At 38.6% G+C, this 19,134-nt stretch overlaps 1 protein-coding gene across 4 annotated transcripts; it reads right to left on the bottom strand.

Annotated features, from left to right (window-relative positions):
• Nucleotides 1-632: 632 nt before the first annotated feature.
• LOC138968838 (arfaptin-2-like) lies at nucleotides 633-14,914 on the bottom strand. Of its 4 annotated transcripts, none has more exons than XM_070341498.1 (6): nucleotides 14,844-14,914; nucleotides 13,520-13,771; nucleotides 11,011-11,418; nucleotides 10,096-10,189; nucleotides 9,333-9,507; nucleotides 633-8,122 (listed from the first exon to the last, which is right to left on the bottom strand). In XM_070341498.1, the coding sequence occupies exons 2-6, from the start codon at nucleotides 13,758-13,760 to the stop codon at nucleotides 7,970-7,972; spliced, it is 1,071 nt and encodes a 356-aa protein (XP_070197599.1). In that variant the 5' UTR covers nucleotides 13,761-13,771; nucleotides 14,844-14,914; the 3' UTR covers nucleotides 633-7,969. The 4 variants fall into 4 exon arrangements, with proteins under 4 accessions (XP_070197599.1, XP_070197598.1, XP_070197597.1 ...); XM_070341497.1 differs by having other exon boundaries at nucleotides 14,809-14,870; XM_070341496.1 differs by having other exon boundaries at nucleotides 14,761-14,867.
• Between the last annotated feature and the right edge of the window lie 4,220 nt (nucleotides 14,915-19,134).

Here is a 19,134-nt window from a genome sequence, read left to right as displayed (position 1 = left end):
TAATTGCTTTACCAACAGCTGGAGACATGCTAAATTAAGTTCCCTGCAAAATATTGTGGTCTAGGACCCCTTCAATGTTGAGATATGTTAATTTTCATTTTGATCTGGATCGTCCTATTTATAGATTTGCCAACAGAGGTAGCGTTGACGCAAGGGAAATAACTCCGCGTCTTTGTTTACATCCAAAGTTTTTGAGACTCTAAAACAAGCTGTAATGCATGTATATATATGGTCCGCGCATGGCGACATATCGTCATTACATGGTCTTATGGTGCGTTTGACATCGATTATGGGCAAACTACACTTTGTAAACACGGGAGCGCGTACATATGCCTTTAAGTAATGGTGCATATTGAATATTGTGCAATCAGCAATTTTAAGCAAGTCTGCAGGACACCAGCTTTGCATCTCCTGGTACGAGTAGTATATAATATATATATGCAATGCAGTAATGGAAAAAATTTTACCAAAGTGTTTCAAGATCTGACCAGAATAAATGTTTTATGCTGTCTTTGTAATGTTTCTTTTTTTTGAAAAAAAATAGAAATACTGTATGTACAACTTTCTCTCTCTCACACACACACATGCGCGCACACACACAGACATACAGAGTGATACTCACACACAAGGTGTGGTTTTATCAAAAATGTTTACTGTCATAAAAAATGAAACCATTCTCAAACTGTGAATAATCATACTGAAAAATGAAGATCACAGACAAAAAAGCAAAGAATACACGGCGCAATTGGTGTAATACAACACAAGAGATCTTTATCCTCTATACTCGTTAAAGTATTAATGGGAGACCACATCTCTTTGTGAAAAAAGTCTATTCGTCAATGTCATGATTACGATCTGGTTGGTCACAGCTGGTACACTTTTCAAGCTCAAACATCAAAAGTTTGGATTTATATCAGAACCAATTATTATTTTCATATACAATTTTAAGAGGAAGAGCTGAGTAGACAGAAGTTTTTAAACCTTTAGTAAAGCTGTAATTTCCCCTTACCATCTCGCTGTAGTCATTTATGTATAATTCACATGAACCTCAGGTGGCGTCTACGCTTCACATAGTATCCTGTAAAGGGCAAGTAAAAGTTAGCAGCTATCTTTTTGGCACACCAACTTCTTTCAAAATCTAAGAAAGGGGCAAGTTTCGACTCAAATCTCAAAATTCAATGTTCACAGCTGAGGACATGTGTTTGATACATATGATAAGTTGTACCTTTCACCTCATTGTAATACAATGTACACTTCAAGCCTGTACTAAGAATGTACAGCCTTATGACACAACAAACTTATGTACAAGAGGTGGAATTGAACTGTGTGGTGGAATAGTTCGCTCATTACATTTATTTTAGTGAATTGTCACCGATCAAATTATGTACAACTTCCGTTTGGTGTAATGAGGCCTACCAAGAAATAATCCGAGTGCCTGCTTTGTTTTTCCTTCAAGTCGCTTGTTCATTTCAATACTTGTAATTCTCTCAGGTGCTAGGAGATTGCTGCAGTTCTGCACAACTCTCAGTGTCTCACTTATTCTTTTGCATGTGTATGCATTTATGCTTACTTCCCTTTGTGTCTTAGATCTGAACTTTTTAAGCTGCACTGAAACCAAGAGGAACTTAGTACATCTCTTTGATGTATCATCGGTATTAATGTTTTCAGTCAGACTACCTGCACTTGCAGTGGTGAAATTTAGAACAAAAGGATATAAGCTAGTGAAAACCACCATCTGTAATGAAAAGAAAGTTTTCCATCCTTTATCCTGTTCTTCACCTCATAGGATTCTTTCTTTCTTTATTTGGTGTTTAACGTCGTTTTCAACCGCGAAGGTTATATCGCGACGGGGAAAGGGGGGGAGATGGAATAGAGCCACTTGTTAATTGTTTCTTGTTCACAAAAGCACTAATTAAAAAATTGCTCCAGGGGCTTGCAACGTAGTACAATATATTACCTTACTGGGAGAATGCAAGTTTCCAGTACAAAGGACTTAACATTTCTTACATACTGCTTGACTAAAATCTTTACAAACATTGACTATATTCTATACAAGAAACACTTAACAAGGGAGAAACAGAATCCGTTAGTCGCCTCTTACGACATGCTGGGGAGCATCGGGTAAATTCTTTCTCGTCCCAACCAATATGGGACTCCCCCTAACCCGCGGGGGGTCTTTCTTTCTTTATTTGGTGTTTAACGTCGTTTTCAACCATTCAAGGTTATATCGCGACGGGGAAAGGGGGGAGATGGGATAGAGCCACTTGTTAATTGTTTCTTGTTCACAAAAGCACTAATCAAAAAATTGCTCCAGGGGCTTGCAACGTAGTACAATATATGACCTTACTGGGAGAAAGCAAGTTTCCAGTACAAAGGACTTAACATTTCTTACATACTGCTTGACTAAAATCTTTACAAACATTGACTATATTCTATACAAGAAACACTTAACAAGGGTAAAAGGAGAAACAGAACCGTTAGTCGCCTCTTACGACATGCTGGGTAGCATCGGGTAAATTCTTTCTCGTCCCAACCAATATGGGACTCCCCCTAACCCGCGGGGGGTTTCTTCAAAGTAAAACTTCAAAAGTGCAAAGGTAAAATCAATCAATCGCATGAAAAGTGTATAATTTTTAAGCCATTAGATAAGTAGTGAACTGAAATTAACTCTTTCCATTAAATAACAATAAAATATCTCAATTCTTACTATTTTGTTTAATTTTAAATTCGAAAGGAAGAGAAAGTGCCCAAATATTCGGTTCATGTGTTAAGACTTATCATAAACAGCTTTCTTAAGTTGGCGGCCTCCTGACTAACTATAAACAATTCTCTCTGCACAATGTTAGTAAAGACATTTAATGCAAAAAAAACTTACTAAGCTTTTCGAATATCGAAAAGGCAGGGGAAAAACACTCTTTGCTCTGACTTAGCTTTTGTTAATGAATGTAAGAAATCAGCTGGAAATTTCTACTGAACATCAGGTGAACAATTTTATCCATTGCTTTTCACCTGAAGCCATATCATCGTAGATCTATATATATATACGGCTTGTGTCTGTCTGTGTGTGTGTGTTCGCGATGCACGGCCAAAGTTCTTGATGGATCTGCTTCAAATTTGGTGGGCATATTCAGGTAGACCCCGGACACAACCTGGTCGATGAGAATTTTCAACACGTGCTCTCAGCGCGCAGCGCTGAACCGATTTTGGTTTTTCTGTTCATCTTCCCAGATCCATTCCCAGTAACTCTTCCTATCTTCTCCAGTGTTTTGCGTTTATCTCCCTTCCTTCGTGTGGCGTCAATCCATATTCCCGTTACTATTTTTAGAAGGTCACTGTCCACAACGCTTTCATCCCGGCGAAGCCGGATATTCCCGTTACTATTTTTAGAAGGTCACTGTCCACAACGCTTTCATCCCGGCAAAGCCGGGTATTCCTCTACTTCTTCCCAGCAAAGCCAGGTATTCGGCTCTACTTCTTCCCGGCAAAGCCGGGTATCATTCGGCTCTACTTCTTTTCGGCGAAGCCGGGTACCCGGCGAAGCGGGTATTCATTCTAGTATGTCATATTTGTTTTGAGAAAAAAAAGAGATCACATGGTAAATGCTTGATAATCAAATAAAATCAACATAATGCAGACACTGGGTAAATTAGAAAAACAACTTTAGCTAAACAGCAAACCAAGACCACACAAAAATAACAAAAGAACTCACCAGCATATGAAAACAAACAATACTATACAGCAATGGATGTGGAAGAGCAGTTGTACACACAGTGTGAATAATAACGTCTTGAAACAGTTGCATCAACTCCCAGCATTGATATCTAACCAACTGATATGCTGCTATGATCTAACTCTACATATCAATAAAATAACACAGAACCTACCCACTTGGCTTGATATTAAGTCTGTACAATTTAATAAATCATATCTGTTTCAGAAATACATGTGAGATAAAAATACAGTATGAAAAGAAAAAAGCATACCAGTTTCCTTCGTGCTTGGGTTGCATGTAAATCCCTCCAAAACTGACATCAAGGCATGTATTATAAACACAGTGTACAAAAATCACAACATCAACCTTTCACTATTATGTACAGGCAAGTGGTGTACTGCATGTTCCTGTATAGTAAGTGCACAATATCTTCTACAATGTCCTTGAAAGTCGCACAACATTCGACACAGCCTACCTCATCCTTTCATTACTTCTTCTTTTTCTTCTTCTGCGTTCCCAGACTTTCATTACAATAATTATATGCAAGAACAAGACCAAGTGAACGAACAAACTCATGAAAAAGTCTAATTACCAAAAGCTGTTGAAACCATGAAAACTTAAGACATAAGATGTCCCACTAAAGTCTGTGAGATCAACCCTGAACTTAACAAAATGAAATGATAAGGCAAAGAGATCTCTGGCGCATGAATTTCAGTAATGAAACACTTGAGCTGAAACTTAGATTGGCAATGAGACGGCAGGGATTTCACAGCTTAGAGGTGAACATTGAAACTGTAGTTGCTCTGGACACAGACATAGGAATCCCTTTGCATGTCTAAGAGCTAATTGCTACAATGTACTTGGTTACTAAAATAATCATACATGTTATAAGCTCTTTATTTTATCTTTACCTCTACCATTTTTAGAGCGTAGAACTTGACAGAAAGATTGTGGTAGAAAAAATCTAAACGCAGTTGTATTGAGGGGTATTTAACAGACAGTCTCACACAATTAGGAATAAAACCTAATGCTGTATCTCATTCAATAATACAAGCTTCCCAAATGGTGGGAATATTGGCTTCCAAATTCTTTCTTTCTTTATTTGGTGTTTAAAGTCGTTTTCAACCGTGGCTTCCAAATAAAGGTTTGCTTGGGTACAATGTTTGTTTGTATATCCTGTTCGGTACCTATATATTCTACACATTAACAGTTTACAAATAAATGAAAGGAAACAGTAAATGCATAAAGATACAAATATCATAAAGTAATGGTAATAATAAAATAAAATAAAAAACAAGAAATTAAAAAGAAAATATGCAAGCACAATTTAAAACAGTGCTGTAATGTCTGGTTGCTACTTTAAAAAATAAAAAAAAATTGATCAAAGATGCTTAAACCAAAATAAGCAGTGTCATAAGTTATATTTACAATGAAAACAATATCTGATTTTCACATAATACAGACATGGTGCATATTATTTTATCCCAACATGTGTCCATCCTAACACAGAACGATAACTCTGATACTTTAATTACACTTAAACACTGTCAGTGTAAACACTGTCCACGTACAAGTGTAATGCTAGAAACCACATAAGCATCTCAAAGTGCAAAACTGAACTCTATTATTTAACAAATGTGACCAGAGAAACATGGTGATGAATATTCAATACTTCTCCTTTATGCCACAACCACTGAATCAAGACCTTGAAAACCTTAGCCCACTCACAAGTACTGGTTATAAAAACCACTGCATATACATAAATATCTCATTCACAGCAAAAGTTGACTTGCTTAAATGGATCTAAGGTATGTGGGAAAAAAATAGGGGCAAGTTTCTGATGATAATACATGTACAGTGTACTTATTTACAATGATCCTGTTGTGTGTGTGATACTGTTGATGCCAATGAAAGCTGAACAAATTTGGACGGCATACATTTCACTCAAAGTTTTGAAAATGAGCAGGTGCTGGCTGGAGACAAAAAAACTGTATCTATTTTTTTTATGTTGAAATTTTGATATCAGTCCTTCGAGAAATGGAAAAGTCCTTTACTAATTTCTTGTTTTCACTATGCTATTGATTATTCGATCTCTTCAAGAATAAATCACAATATTATGCACTATATGTAAAACATTTTTTTAAAGCTCTGAAAGAAAATAAAGAGTTGTCTGAAAGTAATGCTGAACCCCTTGGAGAAAAAAGGAGAAGAATAAAACAGAACAGGTAGGAAACCGAATGTGAGTGTAGAGTTACTGACAAGAGAGATTTAATGCTTCTTAAATGTCTGTACTCGAGCATCAAGGAATACTTCTTTTTTTTAAAATTTCCTTGGTAATATAATAAATCCAGGGTTTATGACAATGAAGGAAGTTTTTAATAACTGGTCTTTGTAAAATAACATCATAAGATCGTGTCACTACCTATAGAAATAGAAGCCTACATTAACTTGTTAATTATCCAATCAATCATAATACACATAAAAGTCAATGTTTAAAAAAAATACTAGACAATAAATTCATCCCTTCAAGAGACAGAAGTATGCAATCATTTTGGACCCTGTAACAAAACAAAAACAAAAGCCTCAAAATAAATAAAATCACTCCCAACCTTTTGCCTCCCATGACATGAGAAGTAACTCCGTCAATTTTAAACTTAAAAAAAATATATGCAAAGTAACCTGCAGAACTTTTCCAAAATTAAAAACGCTCAAACATAACAAGAAGTTTCTATATTTGAATACAGACATGCATCATATGTAGCATCGTGTACAACTGGTGTTTCTGTGATCTGAATATAAGGGCTCGAGCCGGTGATATTGGGGGCTCTGGGAGGCATTGTGTTAAGATAAGAAATTCAATGCTTCAAAACAAACAAAAAGAATGCTACAGTGAAACCTCCCTTTGAAAACCTCCTTTGATTTAACAGCTTGGTGGTGGTTGATTTTTACAAAGATGTTGTCTTGATAAACTGTGTGAATTCCCTGTTTTAAGACTCCCTCCTTCACACCGACTATCTTCTATTCCACAAGGTCCTAAAACAAAGGTTTCACTGTAGTCGCAAACATTAGAAAAGTTTGTTGAAATTACAACCACACATGCTGGTGCATATCATGAATCAATACATACATCAATATGTCTTTTCTACATTAATATAGTGCAGCAACAAAAAGCAATGACCCCTCAAGGTTAGAGGACTGTGTATGCGGTGAATAGTTTGTCTCTCTGTACAACCAGAAGAACAAAGCTTGCTTCATCCAAATGTACCAAACTATTACTCAAATATGTTTTGTGATGAATACATTTTGCACATTGCATCAAATTGACCATACCATATACCACACACATTTCTTTTTACAAAGGTGTATGTGGCAACAGACATGGTGATGTTACACAAAAAATAAATGTCATCAACATATCATTCAATCATGGTTATTTAATTACTAAAGAGAGGAAAACAAGAACCCAGCAATACCCTACACGTTACAAGATCTCACTTCAATATCAGTCAAGCAAAAGTAACTCCTTCCACAAGCACTCGCTCACATGACATATTTTTGCTTGGTCAGAATTACTTAAGCTGATAACTAAATTTACTAAAATTCATTTCACATTTTTAGACAAGATTGATAAGTGTTAACACACAGATTCTTGAGTTAGTACACTAGTTGCTAAGATCAAGGACAATTGGCAGCTGAAATAATGTTTCACAAATGTAATGGTTTTCCCTTTTTATCAGTTTTCAATATCTTTTGTTTTCAAACAATTGTTCCACATTATACCTTTAGCAACACAAAATTGTTGGTGTGTTTTTGCAAGCAGATGAAAACTGCGGAATGATAAAACTACTCGGAACAATGCCAACTTATCAAGTAAGCAATTGCATTAAAAACAAAACAATTGTAATTGTCTTGTAGTTGGATGGTCTTCAATATCTACCCTTCTTTCTAACACTATGTTTAGGATATAAAAGATACACTGGGGTAATTTTCTTCACAAGAAAAAGCCAAGACACTCCTCCGCAATTGTCGACAATCAGAAAGATGATGATGTTCTCATACACACGGCAGTCTTCGTTCCAAAAATAGCTCACATTCACTCACACAGGTTTTGCAACAAAACGGCTACACCATGAAGCTGTTTATTATGCCATTGGCACTGGCATGACGCAGTCCATCACATTATGCCACTGGCATGCCGCTTGCAGTGACAGAGCTAACTACTGCTCAATGGCATGCGGCTTGCAGTCACAGTACCAACTACTGCTCAATCCACGACGGCGCCTCAGCGTTGGGCCTCTTGAGATTGATGTTGAACTGTTTGAGAGTGGCGTCCAGGGAGGCAGCGTTACCGCTGAAGTAGGCAGAGATGGCGTTGTGGAACAGCAACAGTTGCTTGTGCATCACCTTCACCTGTGGGAACAGAGCAGTACATTTGTTCAGCTAGATCTAACGGTTTTTTTCTCTCACAATTACAGCCAAAATAAATCATGAAAGCATGTTGCTTTGTCTGAAGCAGGAATTCTGGGAATTTGACCAAGCATCTAGTCTGCTGGAATAAACTATGATGTGAACCCAAACAGAGTGACAGTCATCCCATAGTACTGTTATCTCCAAAATGTTTCAGTGCTTTTGCACCCTACATGCACCCAGTGACCCATAATAGATTTATAAACATCTGCTAAAATAAAGTACAAATGTCGGTGTGCATGAAAGCAAACACAAACTTGTACACCCATGCTATAAGCAGAATTCCATCCTGGAAGCTACACACACCCGTTCTTCATCTTTCAAAGTAAAAGTAACCACCCGACAATCCACCTTCATACAGATCCACTGCCACACTGTACATGTATTGTATTCTTTCAATAAAAGACATGCACAAAATGCAGCAAACTGCTGAGATGATCGAGGTCTGTTTCAGGACATTCTTCTTTTTTGCTCACTACACTTTAACCCCCATTCTGACACCAAGCTGTGGGGCAGAACCCAGGACCTCAAACTGACAGCCCACTGTGTCAACATCACGGGCTAACGGATTTCTTTCTTTCTTTATTTGGTGTTTAACGTCGTTTTCAACCGTTCAAGGTTATATCGCGACGGGGAAAGGGGGGAGATGGGATAGCCACTTGTTAATTGTTTCTTGTTCACAAAAGCACTAATCAAAAAATTGCTCCAGGGGCTTGCAACGTAGTACAATATATTACCTTACTGGGAGAATGCAAGTTTCCAGTACAAAGGACTTAACATTTCTTACATACTGCTTGACTAAAATCTTTAAAAACATTGACTATATTCTATACAAGAAACATTTAACAAGGGTAAAAGGAGAAACAGAATCCGTTAGTCGCCTCTTACGACATGCTGGGGAGCATCGGGTAAATTCTTCCCCCTAACCTGAGGGGGGCTGGGCCAACGGATATAAACTCAAACATTATCGAACGCTGAAGAAGAACCCCCATTCTAAGACCCTCCAATGTATGACTACCTCCCTTTCAGGACCCTGTTTTCTCAGACTTATTTTTCATAGCCTCTTTAAATTTACCCCCATTTAAGACTCCTCCTTTAGTAAAGACACCTTAGCTTCAAAACATTTAAAGATACACATGTCTTTATTACTCACCTTATTCTCTTCGAGGAACTGGAGCTTGATGTTGACGTCTGCCCTGAGTTTCTCAAACTTCAGCTTATGGTCGTCAAACCTTCGCTTTGATTCCTCTACGCGCATCCCCAATGCTTGCTCCCGGGGACCCAGCTGAAGTGTCTCCAGCTCGTTGCGATACGCATCGTACTCAAGCCTGAAAAGCAAGCAGCAAGCCCTTCAATATTCACTGTCAAAGATTGAAAACTACCACAAAAACAATGCTAAAGGTGATGAAAGTCGCTTGTTCATTTCAATGCTCGTTATTCTCTCGGGTGCCCCGAGATTGAATTCGCATAACACCGTCTTACTCGACTGCACATGCCGTACGCAAAAGAGCGCTTTACTTCCCTTTATTTCTCAGATCTAAAAATAGCTGTCTGCCTCATTTGTTTGAATGCTAAAGAAATAAAAAGCTTTGATAGTAAGCACAAATGAAATGTGTGACGTTTAAAAGTGTAAGATCAAAGTTACACAAAAAAAGCACTTGCAAGAGAAAGTCATCAGTACCTGGCAGCAACACTGTCCACATGCCTGCTTTTAACAGCAGTTCTTGTAGTTTGTTTGGTTAAATGTCAAAAGTATTCCTTTTTTGTTTACACCTTCACCCACCAAACCCAAAACCTAGACTACAAAACAAAGCACTGAACTACCAACAAACATAATGAGTGTATCCAAAGATATGTATCAACAGACAAAAAGAGATGCACCAACAGATGCTTCCTTGCAGTAAGAATCAACAGACCTTGCTGCCTCATATTGTCGTATCGTCAATAGGGTGTCTTCCATGGTTTTATTGCACAAAGTGTTGACTGATGATGTGAAAAAGTTCAATGCACCTGAAAATCAAAATAGATGAATTCCATCACACTTCAAACATAACAAATGTATCGATAAAAGAGGTGCAGTACAGGATACACATCTTGGATTGTAATTAGGAAGAGAAAACAATGTACTGTGTTATTGGGCCTCAGAACAAAAACAAACAAAAATGCAATTTCTGTCTTGCTACTTTGTCATATACCATAATTATGTTCTGTACAAAGTTGGCATCTTGGATAGATACAGTGAATCTCCTAAACAAAGGCAGACTAACTATCTTAGAAGTTACGGAAATATTTGTTCGATACATATACCCCCTGAGAGAGAATTTCAAGTTTTACGCCCTCACGGCAAAGCCATAAGGGGCATGTTCCCGGGTTTTTAACCCGACTTTAGATGAGATACAAAAGTGTAGGCGTGTTTAGATGGTATCAGCCATCTGCACTTATGGCAGAATGACCGAGGTCTTTTACGTGCCACTGTGGTGACACGGGGGTGGGAGATGGATACCGTCTCTGGGTCTGCACATAAAGTTGACCCGTGTCCGTCCCTGAGACCTTTCGATCACAAGTCCAGTGCTCTACCACCTGAGCTACCCGGGCCCCCCATTTACCCCCCCCCCCCTTTCTTCCTAGGCTCATTAAAATCCACAAAAATTCTTTCTAAATCAGGAACAGTTATCATGAGCAAGTTTTAATTACAAAGCCTTCCTGAGCGAAGAAACCCCATCTCTTAGCCACCTCTCAAAATGATCTCTCAAGCTAGCCTGGACAGGAATACAGAAGTGAGAAACATGAAGGTCAAATAAATACCCAAGTAATCTTATCAGAACACTCACTTAACAAGCTCTCTCCATTTTTGACCAGCGCCTGCTGTGTCTCAGAGTTGTAGCGGAACTCCTCCTGCAGTTCCGGAGACTTCTGCGCCAGTTCTGAGAAGCCCTCCCCCAGCGCTCGTTGGGTTTGAACCACGTTGTAATAATGCTGAGTCAGCAGTTTAGACAGCCTCAGGATGTTGGCGTATTTGCGCTGCGTGTCTCGCAGTCCCTCGATCTTCCCTTCCATCTCTAGGTCCACAGTTTTGGATCCCTTACCGAAGCGCTCGGATATGAGCTGTCGGGTGCACTTGAATGTGTTGACTGACCAGTCTTTGATGGATTCCAGTTTGGACTGGGCAGAGGCCGACATGGACTTGGGAACAAAGTCTCCGTTGCTCTGTGGGCCTGACAGGGGAATGTTGCTCGTGGCTGAAACGTAAAAGTTTGTAAAAATTAGCGATCACTACCATGGGGATTGTTGTGGGTCGTGGGAATCCAGATCAGAACCTCTGAAAGTGTAAGTTAACTGCAAGCCCTTGTTCTTGAAAAGCATACTTTTCTGGGTGTGTTTTGCCTATCATCTGAAGGGCAATGTGAATGATGTATACAGGGTTGCACATATTAATTCATATGTCAAAGACTCATCCTTATGCAGGTTCTTATGTTCTTGTGTGAGTGTTAGTATGTGTGTAAACAACCCAAAGCATATAAATCATACTAATGCACTGAGGTTTTTAGAAGTTCATAAAGAAGTAAATCAGGCGAAGAAGAATCAAAAATAATAATGGAACGCTCTTTGTAAAGGTTCCTTTGCTTCTCCATTTGTTGATACGCATATCTGAAAGACAAAGTTCATTTTTTCAATTCAGTCCTCAGAAAAGACTTGATGAACTGTTAGCAATTACACAGAAATAAATAAGTTAATGAAGTCACAGGCATCCTGATTGGGATGCTAAACTCAGAAGTTATAACTTATAGCATTTTTAGCAAGTGAGGGTTCAAGCTCAAATAGTGCTAGCAAATCTAACTGATAAGACTTGACTTTAACTTTCTGCAAGACATGCTTTAAAATATATGGAAAACACACATGTCTGCTGTCGTATGTTAAACTAAAATATCATACCAAGATGCAAGTATGAAGCAGAGCTCGTCAAGATTATGGACAAAAGATAAGCCAAACTATCTGCATGCTTTCTATTTTACCCAGAACTCTCGTTCAATCATTAACCCCGCAATGCTTTCATTAGAGAAGGGTTGCTGATGAAATGAATGGTCATGGTCATTATAAAGACACTAACTGTAAATGTAGGAGTCTCAACCTGTAATGCTAATAAGACTCATCAGAGTTAACACTTTCCAAAATACACATAACTGAAACACAAATGAATTGAATAATTACTTAAATACCTTATTACCTGACATGCTTATCACAGTAAAAATCATACACACAACCAGAAATATTACTTGTGGTTTTCCCTTTGCTAACAAAATATCTTACTCTAATAATAAAACTTTGTGTGCATTACAAACAAGAAATGTTTCCCTTCTGTAAAGGAGATCCTACTCTGGAACACATCATATTATTATAAGTGGAAACAAAGTAAATGCCCAAGACATTCATTCAGTATGTGTTTGAGACATCACTGGCAGTGGCAATGTGCTTCAATTAAAAATCAAGCGTATTCTTTGCACAGGCTACAATACTTAAATGGTCATCATGCAAGCAATCAATCAGGGTGAGTTACTGTAAGTGTAAGGTCAGATTTACAATATAATATTTCTGGTCCAGACCTTGGTTGCATTGTTCATGACAAAACACACAAACATGATAAAGAAAAGTAATAAGAATGATCATTCAAAATCACAATGCACTGTAGTTTTTAAATGCAACTGGAAGGGTGAAGAAAAAAAGGCAAGCAAAAGATTAAAAATAAAATACGAAAGAGAGTGTTTATCGCTTGCTATTTTCTTACAAGATAAATCAAATGCACTGTTCACGTTAAATATTCATGTACTTTACATCTGTGCCCAAAATGGCCTAAAGCATTAGGACTGAAAACAATTAATTAGGACTGATAGCAATTATAAAACGCAGTCTGAAGAACAAGATCTTTATTATATATCACTATCTAGAGGAAGGGCCGTATTTAAGGATAGAAAGGGGGAAAGAGAGACAAATTATACAGAACACAGTGGTGTAAATTTTTTAAGTTCAGTGGGTGCAGGACATTACCTACTTTCTGTAGGAAATGACTGAGTAATGTAATGACTGAATGAAATATGCTGCAAGTTCCACTACATTTTTCCTACTTTCCCGCTTGAAGTATCTGAAGAAACTTTTTTTTGTGTGTTTCTTAATGGACCTGTCACTTCTTAGTTCTAGTTGTAAAAAAAAACTTGAACATTTTATTGCATAGTTGAGCCACTGCTAATTAATATGTGGAATTAAACTCCCCTTTACAGAAACACTCTTTTTCTTGAAAAGGGATGAGAAGCGTGTGATTATATGGTTAGCGCAGCAGAAACACACCAGGAGGGACTGTAAAGGAGCGAGTAAGCCTGCCTTGAGTTGCACCAGCAGACATAGCACCGTCTTGAGGCGCTGCGTTGAAGGAGCCAGAGTATGACGCGCTCATGGAGTTGGGTGTGCCCCCTTGCACCGTAGAGCCGATTTCATTGAGACTGGGTCCGTCATCCAACATCTCCTGAAGGTCACGCTCAAATTCGTCTTCCTTGTTGCTTGCCATCTGGGTTGGGTGGGGCTCGGCCATCTTGACTGATTCTGCACAGTCACAAATTACATCATGTTTCAATACTTGTGACAGACAAAGGTAATGGTTAAGCTTAAAGGTAAGTTAATTATATGCTTTAATTTTAAAATAATAATACAAAACTCTGCAATGTAACGCCTATACAATTAAAAGCGGTAGTAAGAAACTAGAAAGGCAATGCCACAATTATTCTATTTATCACATTAATGAAGCTACAGATGCAGTGCTTGGTTAAACTCAGATGAAGATGGCTGACTTGACTCCCCCCTCCCTTAACAAAAAAAAAGCTCCCTCCCCCCCCCCCCCCCCCCCAAAAAAATGCCATACATGTGTCAACTGAGTACACAAAAACACTAATTTCTATTCCCTAGTTATGCTGATGGGGTCTATGTCGACCAAAAGAGTGGGATTCCCTGTAGGTGGAGTTCCTGTAGGGGGATTCCCTGTATACAGGGAATCCCACAGGGTGGAGTTTTTCAATAAAACTTGCAAACCATACTCGAATTTCTAAGAAATATCAAAAAAGATCGAAAAACATCAAATTCTACCGATGTCGCTAAGCATCACGTGACTTTCAGCGATATCAGCGAAACGCTACAGGAACTACACCCTGTGGTATTCCCTGTATACAGGGAATCCACCTACAGGAAATCCACCTACAGGGCATCCCACTCTTTTGGTCACATAAACCCTAGTTATTGACTTTTTCAATTCATTCATATTTTCAGAGAATTTCCTAGCAAACTTTCCTACAAAAGTAAAACTGATCAAATCTCTTGCATGCAAACAGAATAAATATCAAAGTCGATGAAAAATCCCAAGACATAAGTGCAGACAGCATCTGTTTACGCTGTAATTACAGCACAGAGCGGACGACACTTCCACTAAAAAGAAATTATCGATCTTCTACCCCTTCTGCACTTGACAAAAACAAAGGCAGTGCCTGCAACCGCGCTCGTTTTCAGCAGAATAAAACAGTACCATGTGTACAATGGCTAACCTTAATTAAAACTGCAAGTATAAAGCGGGCTTCCTAGCGAACAATTACAATTTGATGGGAGTTTGGCTGGACTCGCTTCTCACCTGCGGTGTCCACACCGACGTGTTGATGACGTCACCAAGCTATTTCCCACTTCCGGTTTCTCGGCATTACTTCCCCCTGTCAACGCACGCTGAGCTATCGGGGACATATCTTGATCGGCTGGACTCTTGTGCGGAGAGGGAGAGAACTCGAAATTTACCACACACACACACACACACACGCACACATATTCATTCTTCAAACTTTATACTGATACTTTGTTTTTTATTATATTTAGTCAAGTTTTGACTAAATATTTTAACATCGAGGGGGAATCGAAACGAGGGTCGTGGTGTATGTGCGTGTGTGCGTGCGTGTGTGCGTGCGTGCGTGTGTGTGTGTGTGTAGAGCGATTCAGACTAAACTACTGGACCGATCTTTATGAAATTTGACATGAGAGTTCCTGGGTATGAAATCCCCATACCTTTTTTTCATTTTTTTGATAAATGTCTTTGATGACGTCATATCCGGCTTTTCGTGAAAGTTGAGGCGGCACTGTCACGCCCTCATTTTTCAACCAAATTGGTTGAAATTTTGGTCAAGTACTCTTCGACGAAGCCCGGGGTTCGGTATTGCATTTCAGCTTGGTGGCTTAAAAATTAATTAATGACTTTGGTCATTAAAAATCTGAAAATTGTAAAAAAAAATAAAAATTTATAAAACGATCCAAATTTACGTTTATCTTATTTTCCATCATTTGCTGATTCCAAAAACATATAAATATGTTATATTCGGATTAAAAACAAGCTCTGAAAATTAAATATATAAAAATTATTATCAAAAATTTTTTTTCGAAATCAATTTAAAAACACTTTCATCTTATTCCTTGTCGGTTCCTGATTCCAAAAATATATAGATATGATATGTTTGGATTAAAAACACGCTCAGAAAGATAAAACGAAGAGAGGTACAGAAAAGCGTGCTATCCTTCTCAGCGCAACGAATACCCCGCTCTTCTTATCAATTCCACGTGCACTGCCTTTGCCACGGGCGGTGGAGTGACGATGCTACGAGTATACGGTCTTGCTGCGTTGCGTTGCGTTCAGTTTCATTCTGTGAGTTCGACAGCTACTTGACTAAATATTGTATTTTCGCCTTACGCGACTTGTTTCTTTTTGTGTGAACACATTTACTGTTCATGAATGTATATGTATATAATGATAATAATAATAATAATAACTGGACATTTTTAAGTGCCTAACCTATGGCTCTATGCCCTTTACAAAAGAACAATGATATATTATATACAGAATAGAACAATTAAAAGTACAACCTACATAAAACAAATTAATCATACAGACACAAATCACCACATGTACTGTTCACACAATAATCATAATATGCAATACACACAATATATATACAAACATACACAGCTAACACTCTCAACAATCATAACAACTTTATGGGAGAGGACTATGTGCAGAAATGGAATAAAGAAGACATTAGGCCAGGTTGGTGTAATATTCTGTGAAAAAGAAAGTTTTCAACTGTTGTTTAAAAGAGCTGAGAGAGGTGCAGTGTCTGACAGAGACTTGAAGGGAAGAGAGTTCCAGAGTGGTGGTGCAGCGGCACAACAGAAGCTTCTTGCTCCGTGCCGTTAGCTTCCTGTTGAAGCGCTCAACTTTCAGTAGCCTGGTGTCAGCGGATGATCTGAGTGTGCGTGATGGGGTGTATATGTACAGGAGTTCAGAAAGGTACTGAGAAGACCTTGAAACACAGACAAAGCGACTTTGTACTTGATACGCTGTTCCACCGGCAGCCAGTGGAGTGTGTATAGCAGGGGAGTGACATGCTGTGTTTTCTTTGACCTAAAGATGATGCGGGCTGCAGCATTTTGAACAGTTTGGAGAGGTTCGATAACTAACGAAAAACATCCAATCAACAGGGCATTACAATAGTCTAAACGAGACAATATGCAGGAAGTGACAAGGGTTTTTGTGGCTTCTTCAGTGAGAAAGTGGCGGATGGAGCTGATGAGCCTAATTTCAAGGTAGGCTGCCTGACATGTTTTTGTGACATGATGTCTCATAGAGAGGTCAGAGTCAAGGTAGAACCCAAGATCTCTGGCCTTCCCTGAGAGTGTGACAGATGCTGAGCCTAACTGAATGGCAGATGGAAGACTGTGACGAGAAGAAGAGGTTGAAGAGGCAAACAAAACTGCTTCATTTTTTTCTTCGTTAAGTCAGTTTAAGTTTGTGTTCATTCATCCAGTCTTTTACATCAGAAACGCAGTTTTGTAGGGAAGAAACAAGGTCATTGACCTTTTCAGGAGGAGATGCTTGATGAAGCTGTGTATCGTCTGCGAACATTTCATGACTGACTGCATGGTGGTTGATGATGGTGGATAGCTGTGTTGTGTACAAGACAAACTATCCTTAGCGGATTATGACTTTATTCAGTTATTCTGCAGGAAAAAAAACAGAAATGCTGGAGAAAAAACTGTTTGTTTCTGCAGCATTTCTGCATAATGTCATCTTTCGCGAGAGCAACGTTTTTTTTCTGCAGTAAAACAGTTTTACTGCATGCGCAGTAAAATTGAAATCAAGAATGCTGCAGTAAAACGGTGCTGTTGTTTTACTGCAGAAAACCTGTTTACACTTTTTCTGCAGCATTTTGTACTCAGTGGCTCATTATAATGTCGAGAGATGGACTCATCCAGAATTACCAATACTGTAGTTACAAACTATTATACTAGTCTATCCCAGGGGGCGACGAATACAAACGCTACTTTACAAGGTCGTTCGTTTTTCTCCAGAAAAACGGTCACAGACTATTCTTAAGAAAAAGTTAATCGCAATAATGCTGCAGAAAAACCAAGTAAACATTATGCTTCAGAAAAACTGTTTTACTGCAGTAAAAAAACGTTGCTTCGGCGAAAGATGACATTATGCAGAAATGCTGCAGAAAAGACAGTTTTTCTCCAGCATTTCGGTTTTTCTCCAGAATAACTGAATAATGTCATAATCCGCCAAGAGCCAGTACAAAATGCTGCAGAAAAAATGTAAACAGGTTTTCTGCAGTAAAACAACAGCACCGTTTTACTGCAGCATTCTTGATTTCAATCAGTTTTACTGCAGTAAAATGTTTTGCTGCAGAAAAAAACGCTGCTTCGGCGAAAGATTACATTATGCAGAAATGCTGCAGAAAAGAACGGTTTTTCTCCAGCATTTGTCTTTTCTGCAGAATAGCTGAATAAAGGCATAGTCCGCTAAGGATAACAAACAGTACCGGACCCTTGTCGGCCTTGGTCAATAAATATGAAACAAGTAGAGGTTACACGCCGAGTCTCAGTGATTATCAAAAATAATGGTCGAAGTTAGCGGATCATGAAAAATGCGAGCTTTAGCGAGCTTTTTCATGACCGCGAACTGAGACCATTATTTTTGATAATCACTGAGACGAGGTGTGTAACCTCTTTATTCCTCCTTTCTTCAGTTATTCAAAGAAAAGAGGAGTTTTTTTTGCGAAAGTTTGATCGAATCCTATTCTCTCAACCAGTCAACCTGCGCAGGCGATCGATTAATGCGCGGTTGTATAGTTCCGTGCAAATCATTCCATTCTGTTAACACTTCTTGTCAGTTTTCCTATTTTAGGCTAAAATCAAGTACACAGATATGCTGTTATTCTGCTGTGGCGGCAAAGGCAGATATTGTGTGTTCTGTATATGTTTTGGTATCGCTTAGGGTAATGTTTTTTCGTCAAATGGGACTAGCAGACGAACTTTTGCACCCGTGTTCCAACGTTAAAAACTGTATGAAGTTCAGTTTTCCGGGGAAAATAGTGTATGAAACCCCTTTATGTTGTTTAAATTGATGAGATGTGTGCATTTGGTTGCGTGTGATCTGTTTATTAAATGAAATATTGTTGAAAACTGACCGTCGGATTGCAGTCTGTTGTCGAAGGAACTGAGTGAAAAGAAGGGGAACTACTCTTGTCGCTAGACAAAGTATGAGTTACTTGCCTTGGGAAATTGCTTGTGATGAACGGCTTGAGCCACGGCAGATGAGATTCAGAAAACAACCGAACTCATGGATTTTATATGGAGATTCATGTGTTCAGGCCTGTAGTTGTTAATTTAAATGCGGTATGTTTGTATTGTTTGCTCCAGAGATGTATACTTCGTACATTAGAGCGTTCTGAACTTTTCAGTCGCAAAAAGTAGTACCGAAACAGAACAACCTCTCAACCCATTGCACTATCGAGGATTCAGGCTGTTGCTGGGTCGTTATTTGTTTGGTTGCTGGGTCATTATCGAAAAATAACTACCCCTACAAGTTTACAGAGGTAAAG

Source organism: Littorina saxatilis, linkage group LG6 (assembly GCF_037325665.1).
Source record: "Littorina saxatilis isolate snail1 linkage group LG6, US_GU_Lsax_2.0, whole genome shotgun sequence".
Classification (NCBI taxonomy): Eukaryota; Metazoa; Mollusca; class Gastropoda; order Littorinimorpha; family Littorinidae; genus Littorina; species Littorina saxatilis.
This window is presented reverse-complemented; position numbering and strand designations above follow the sequence as displayed.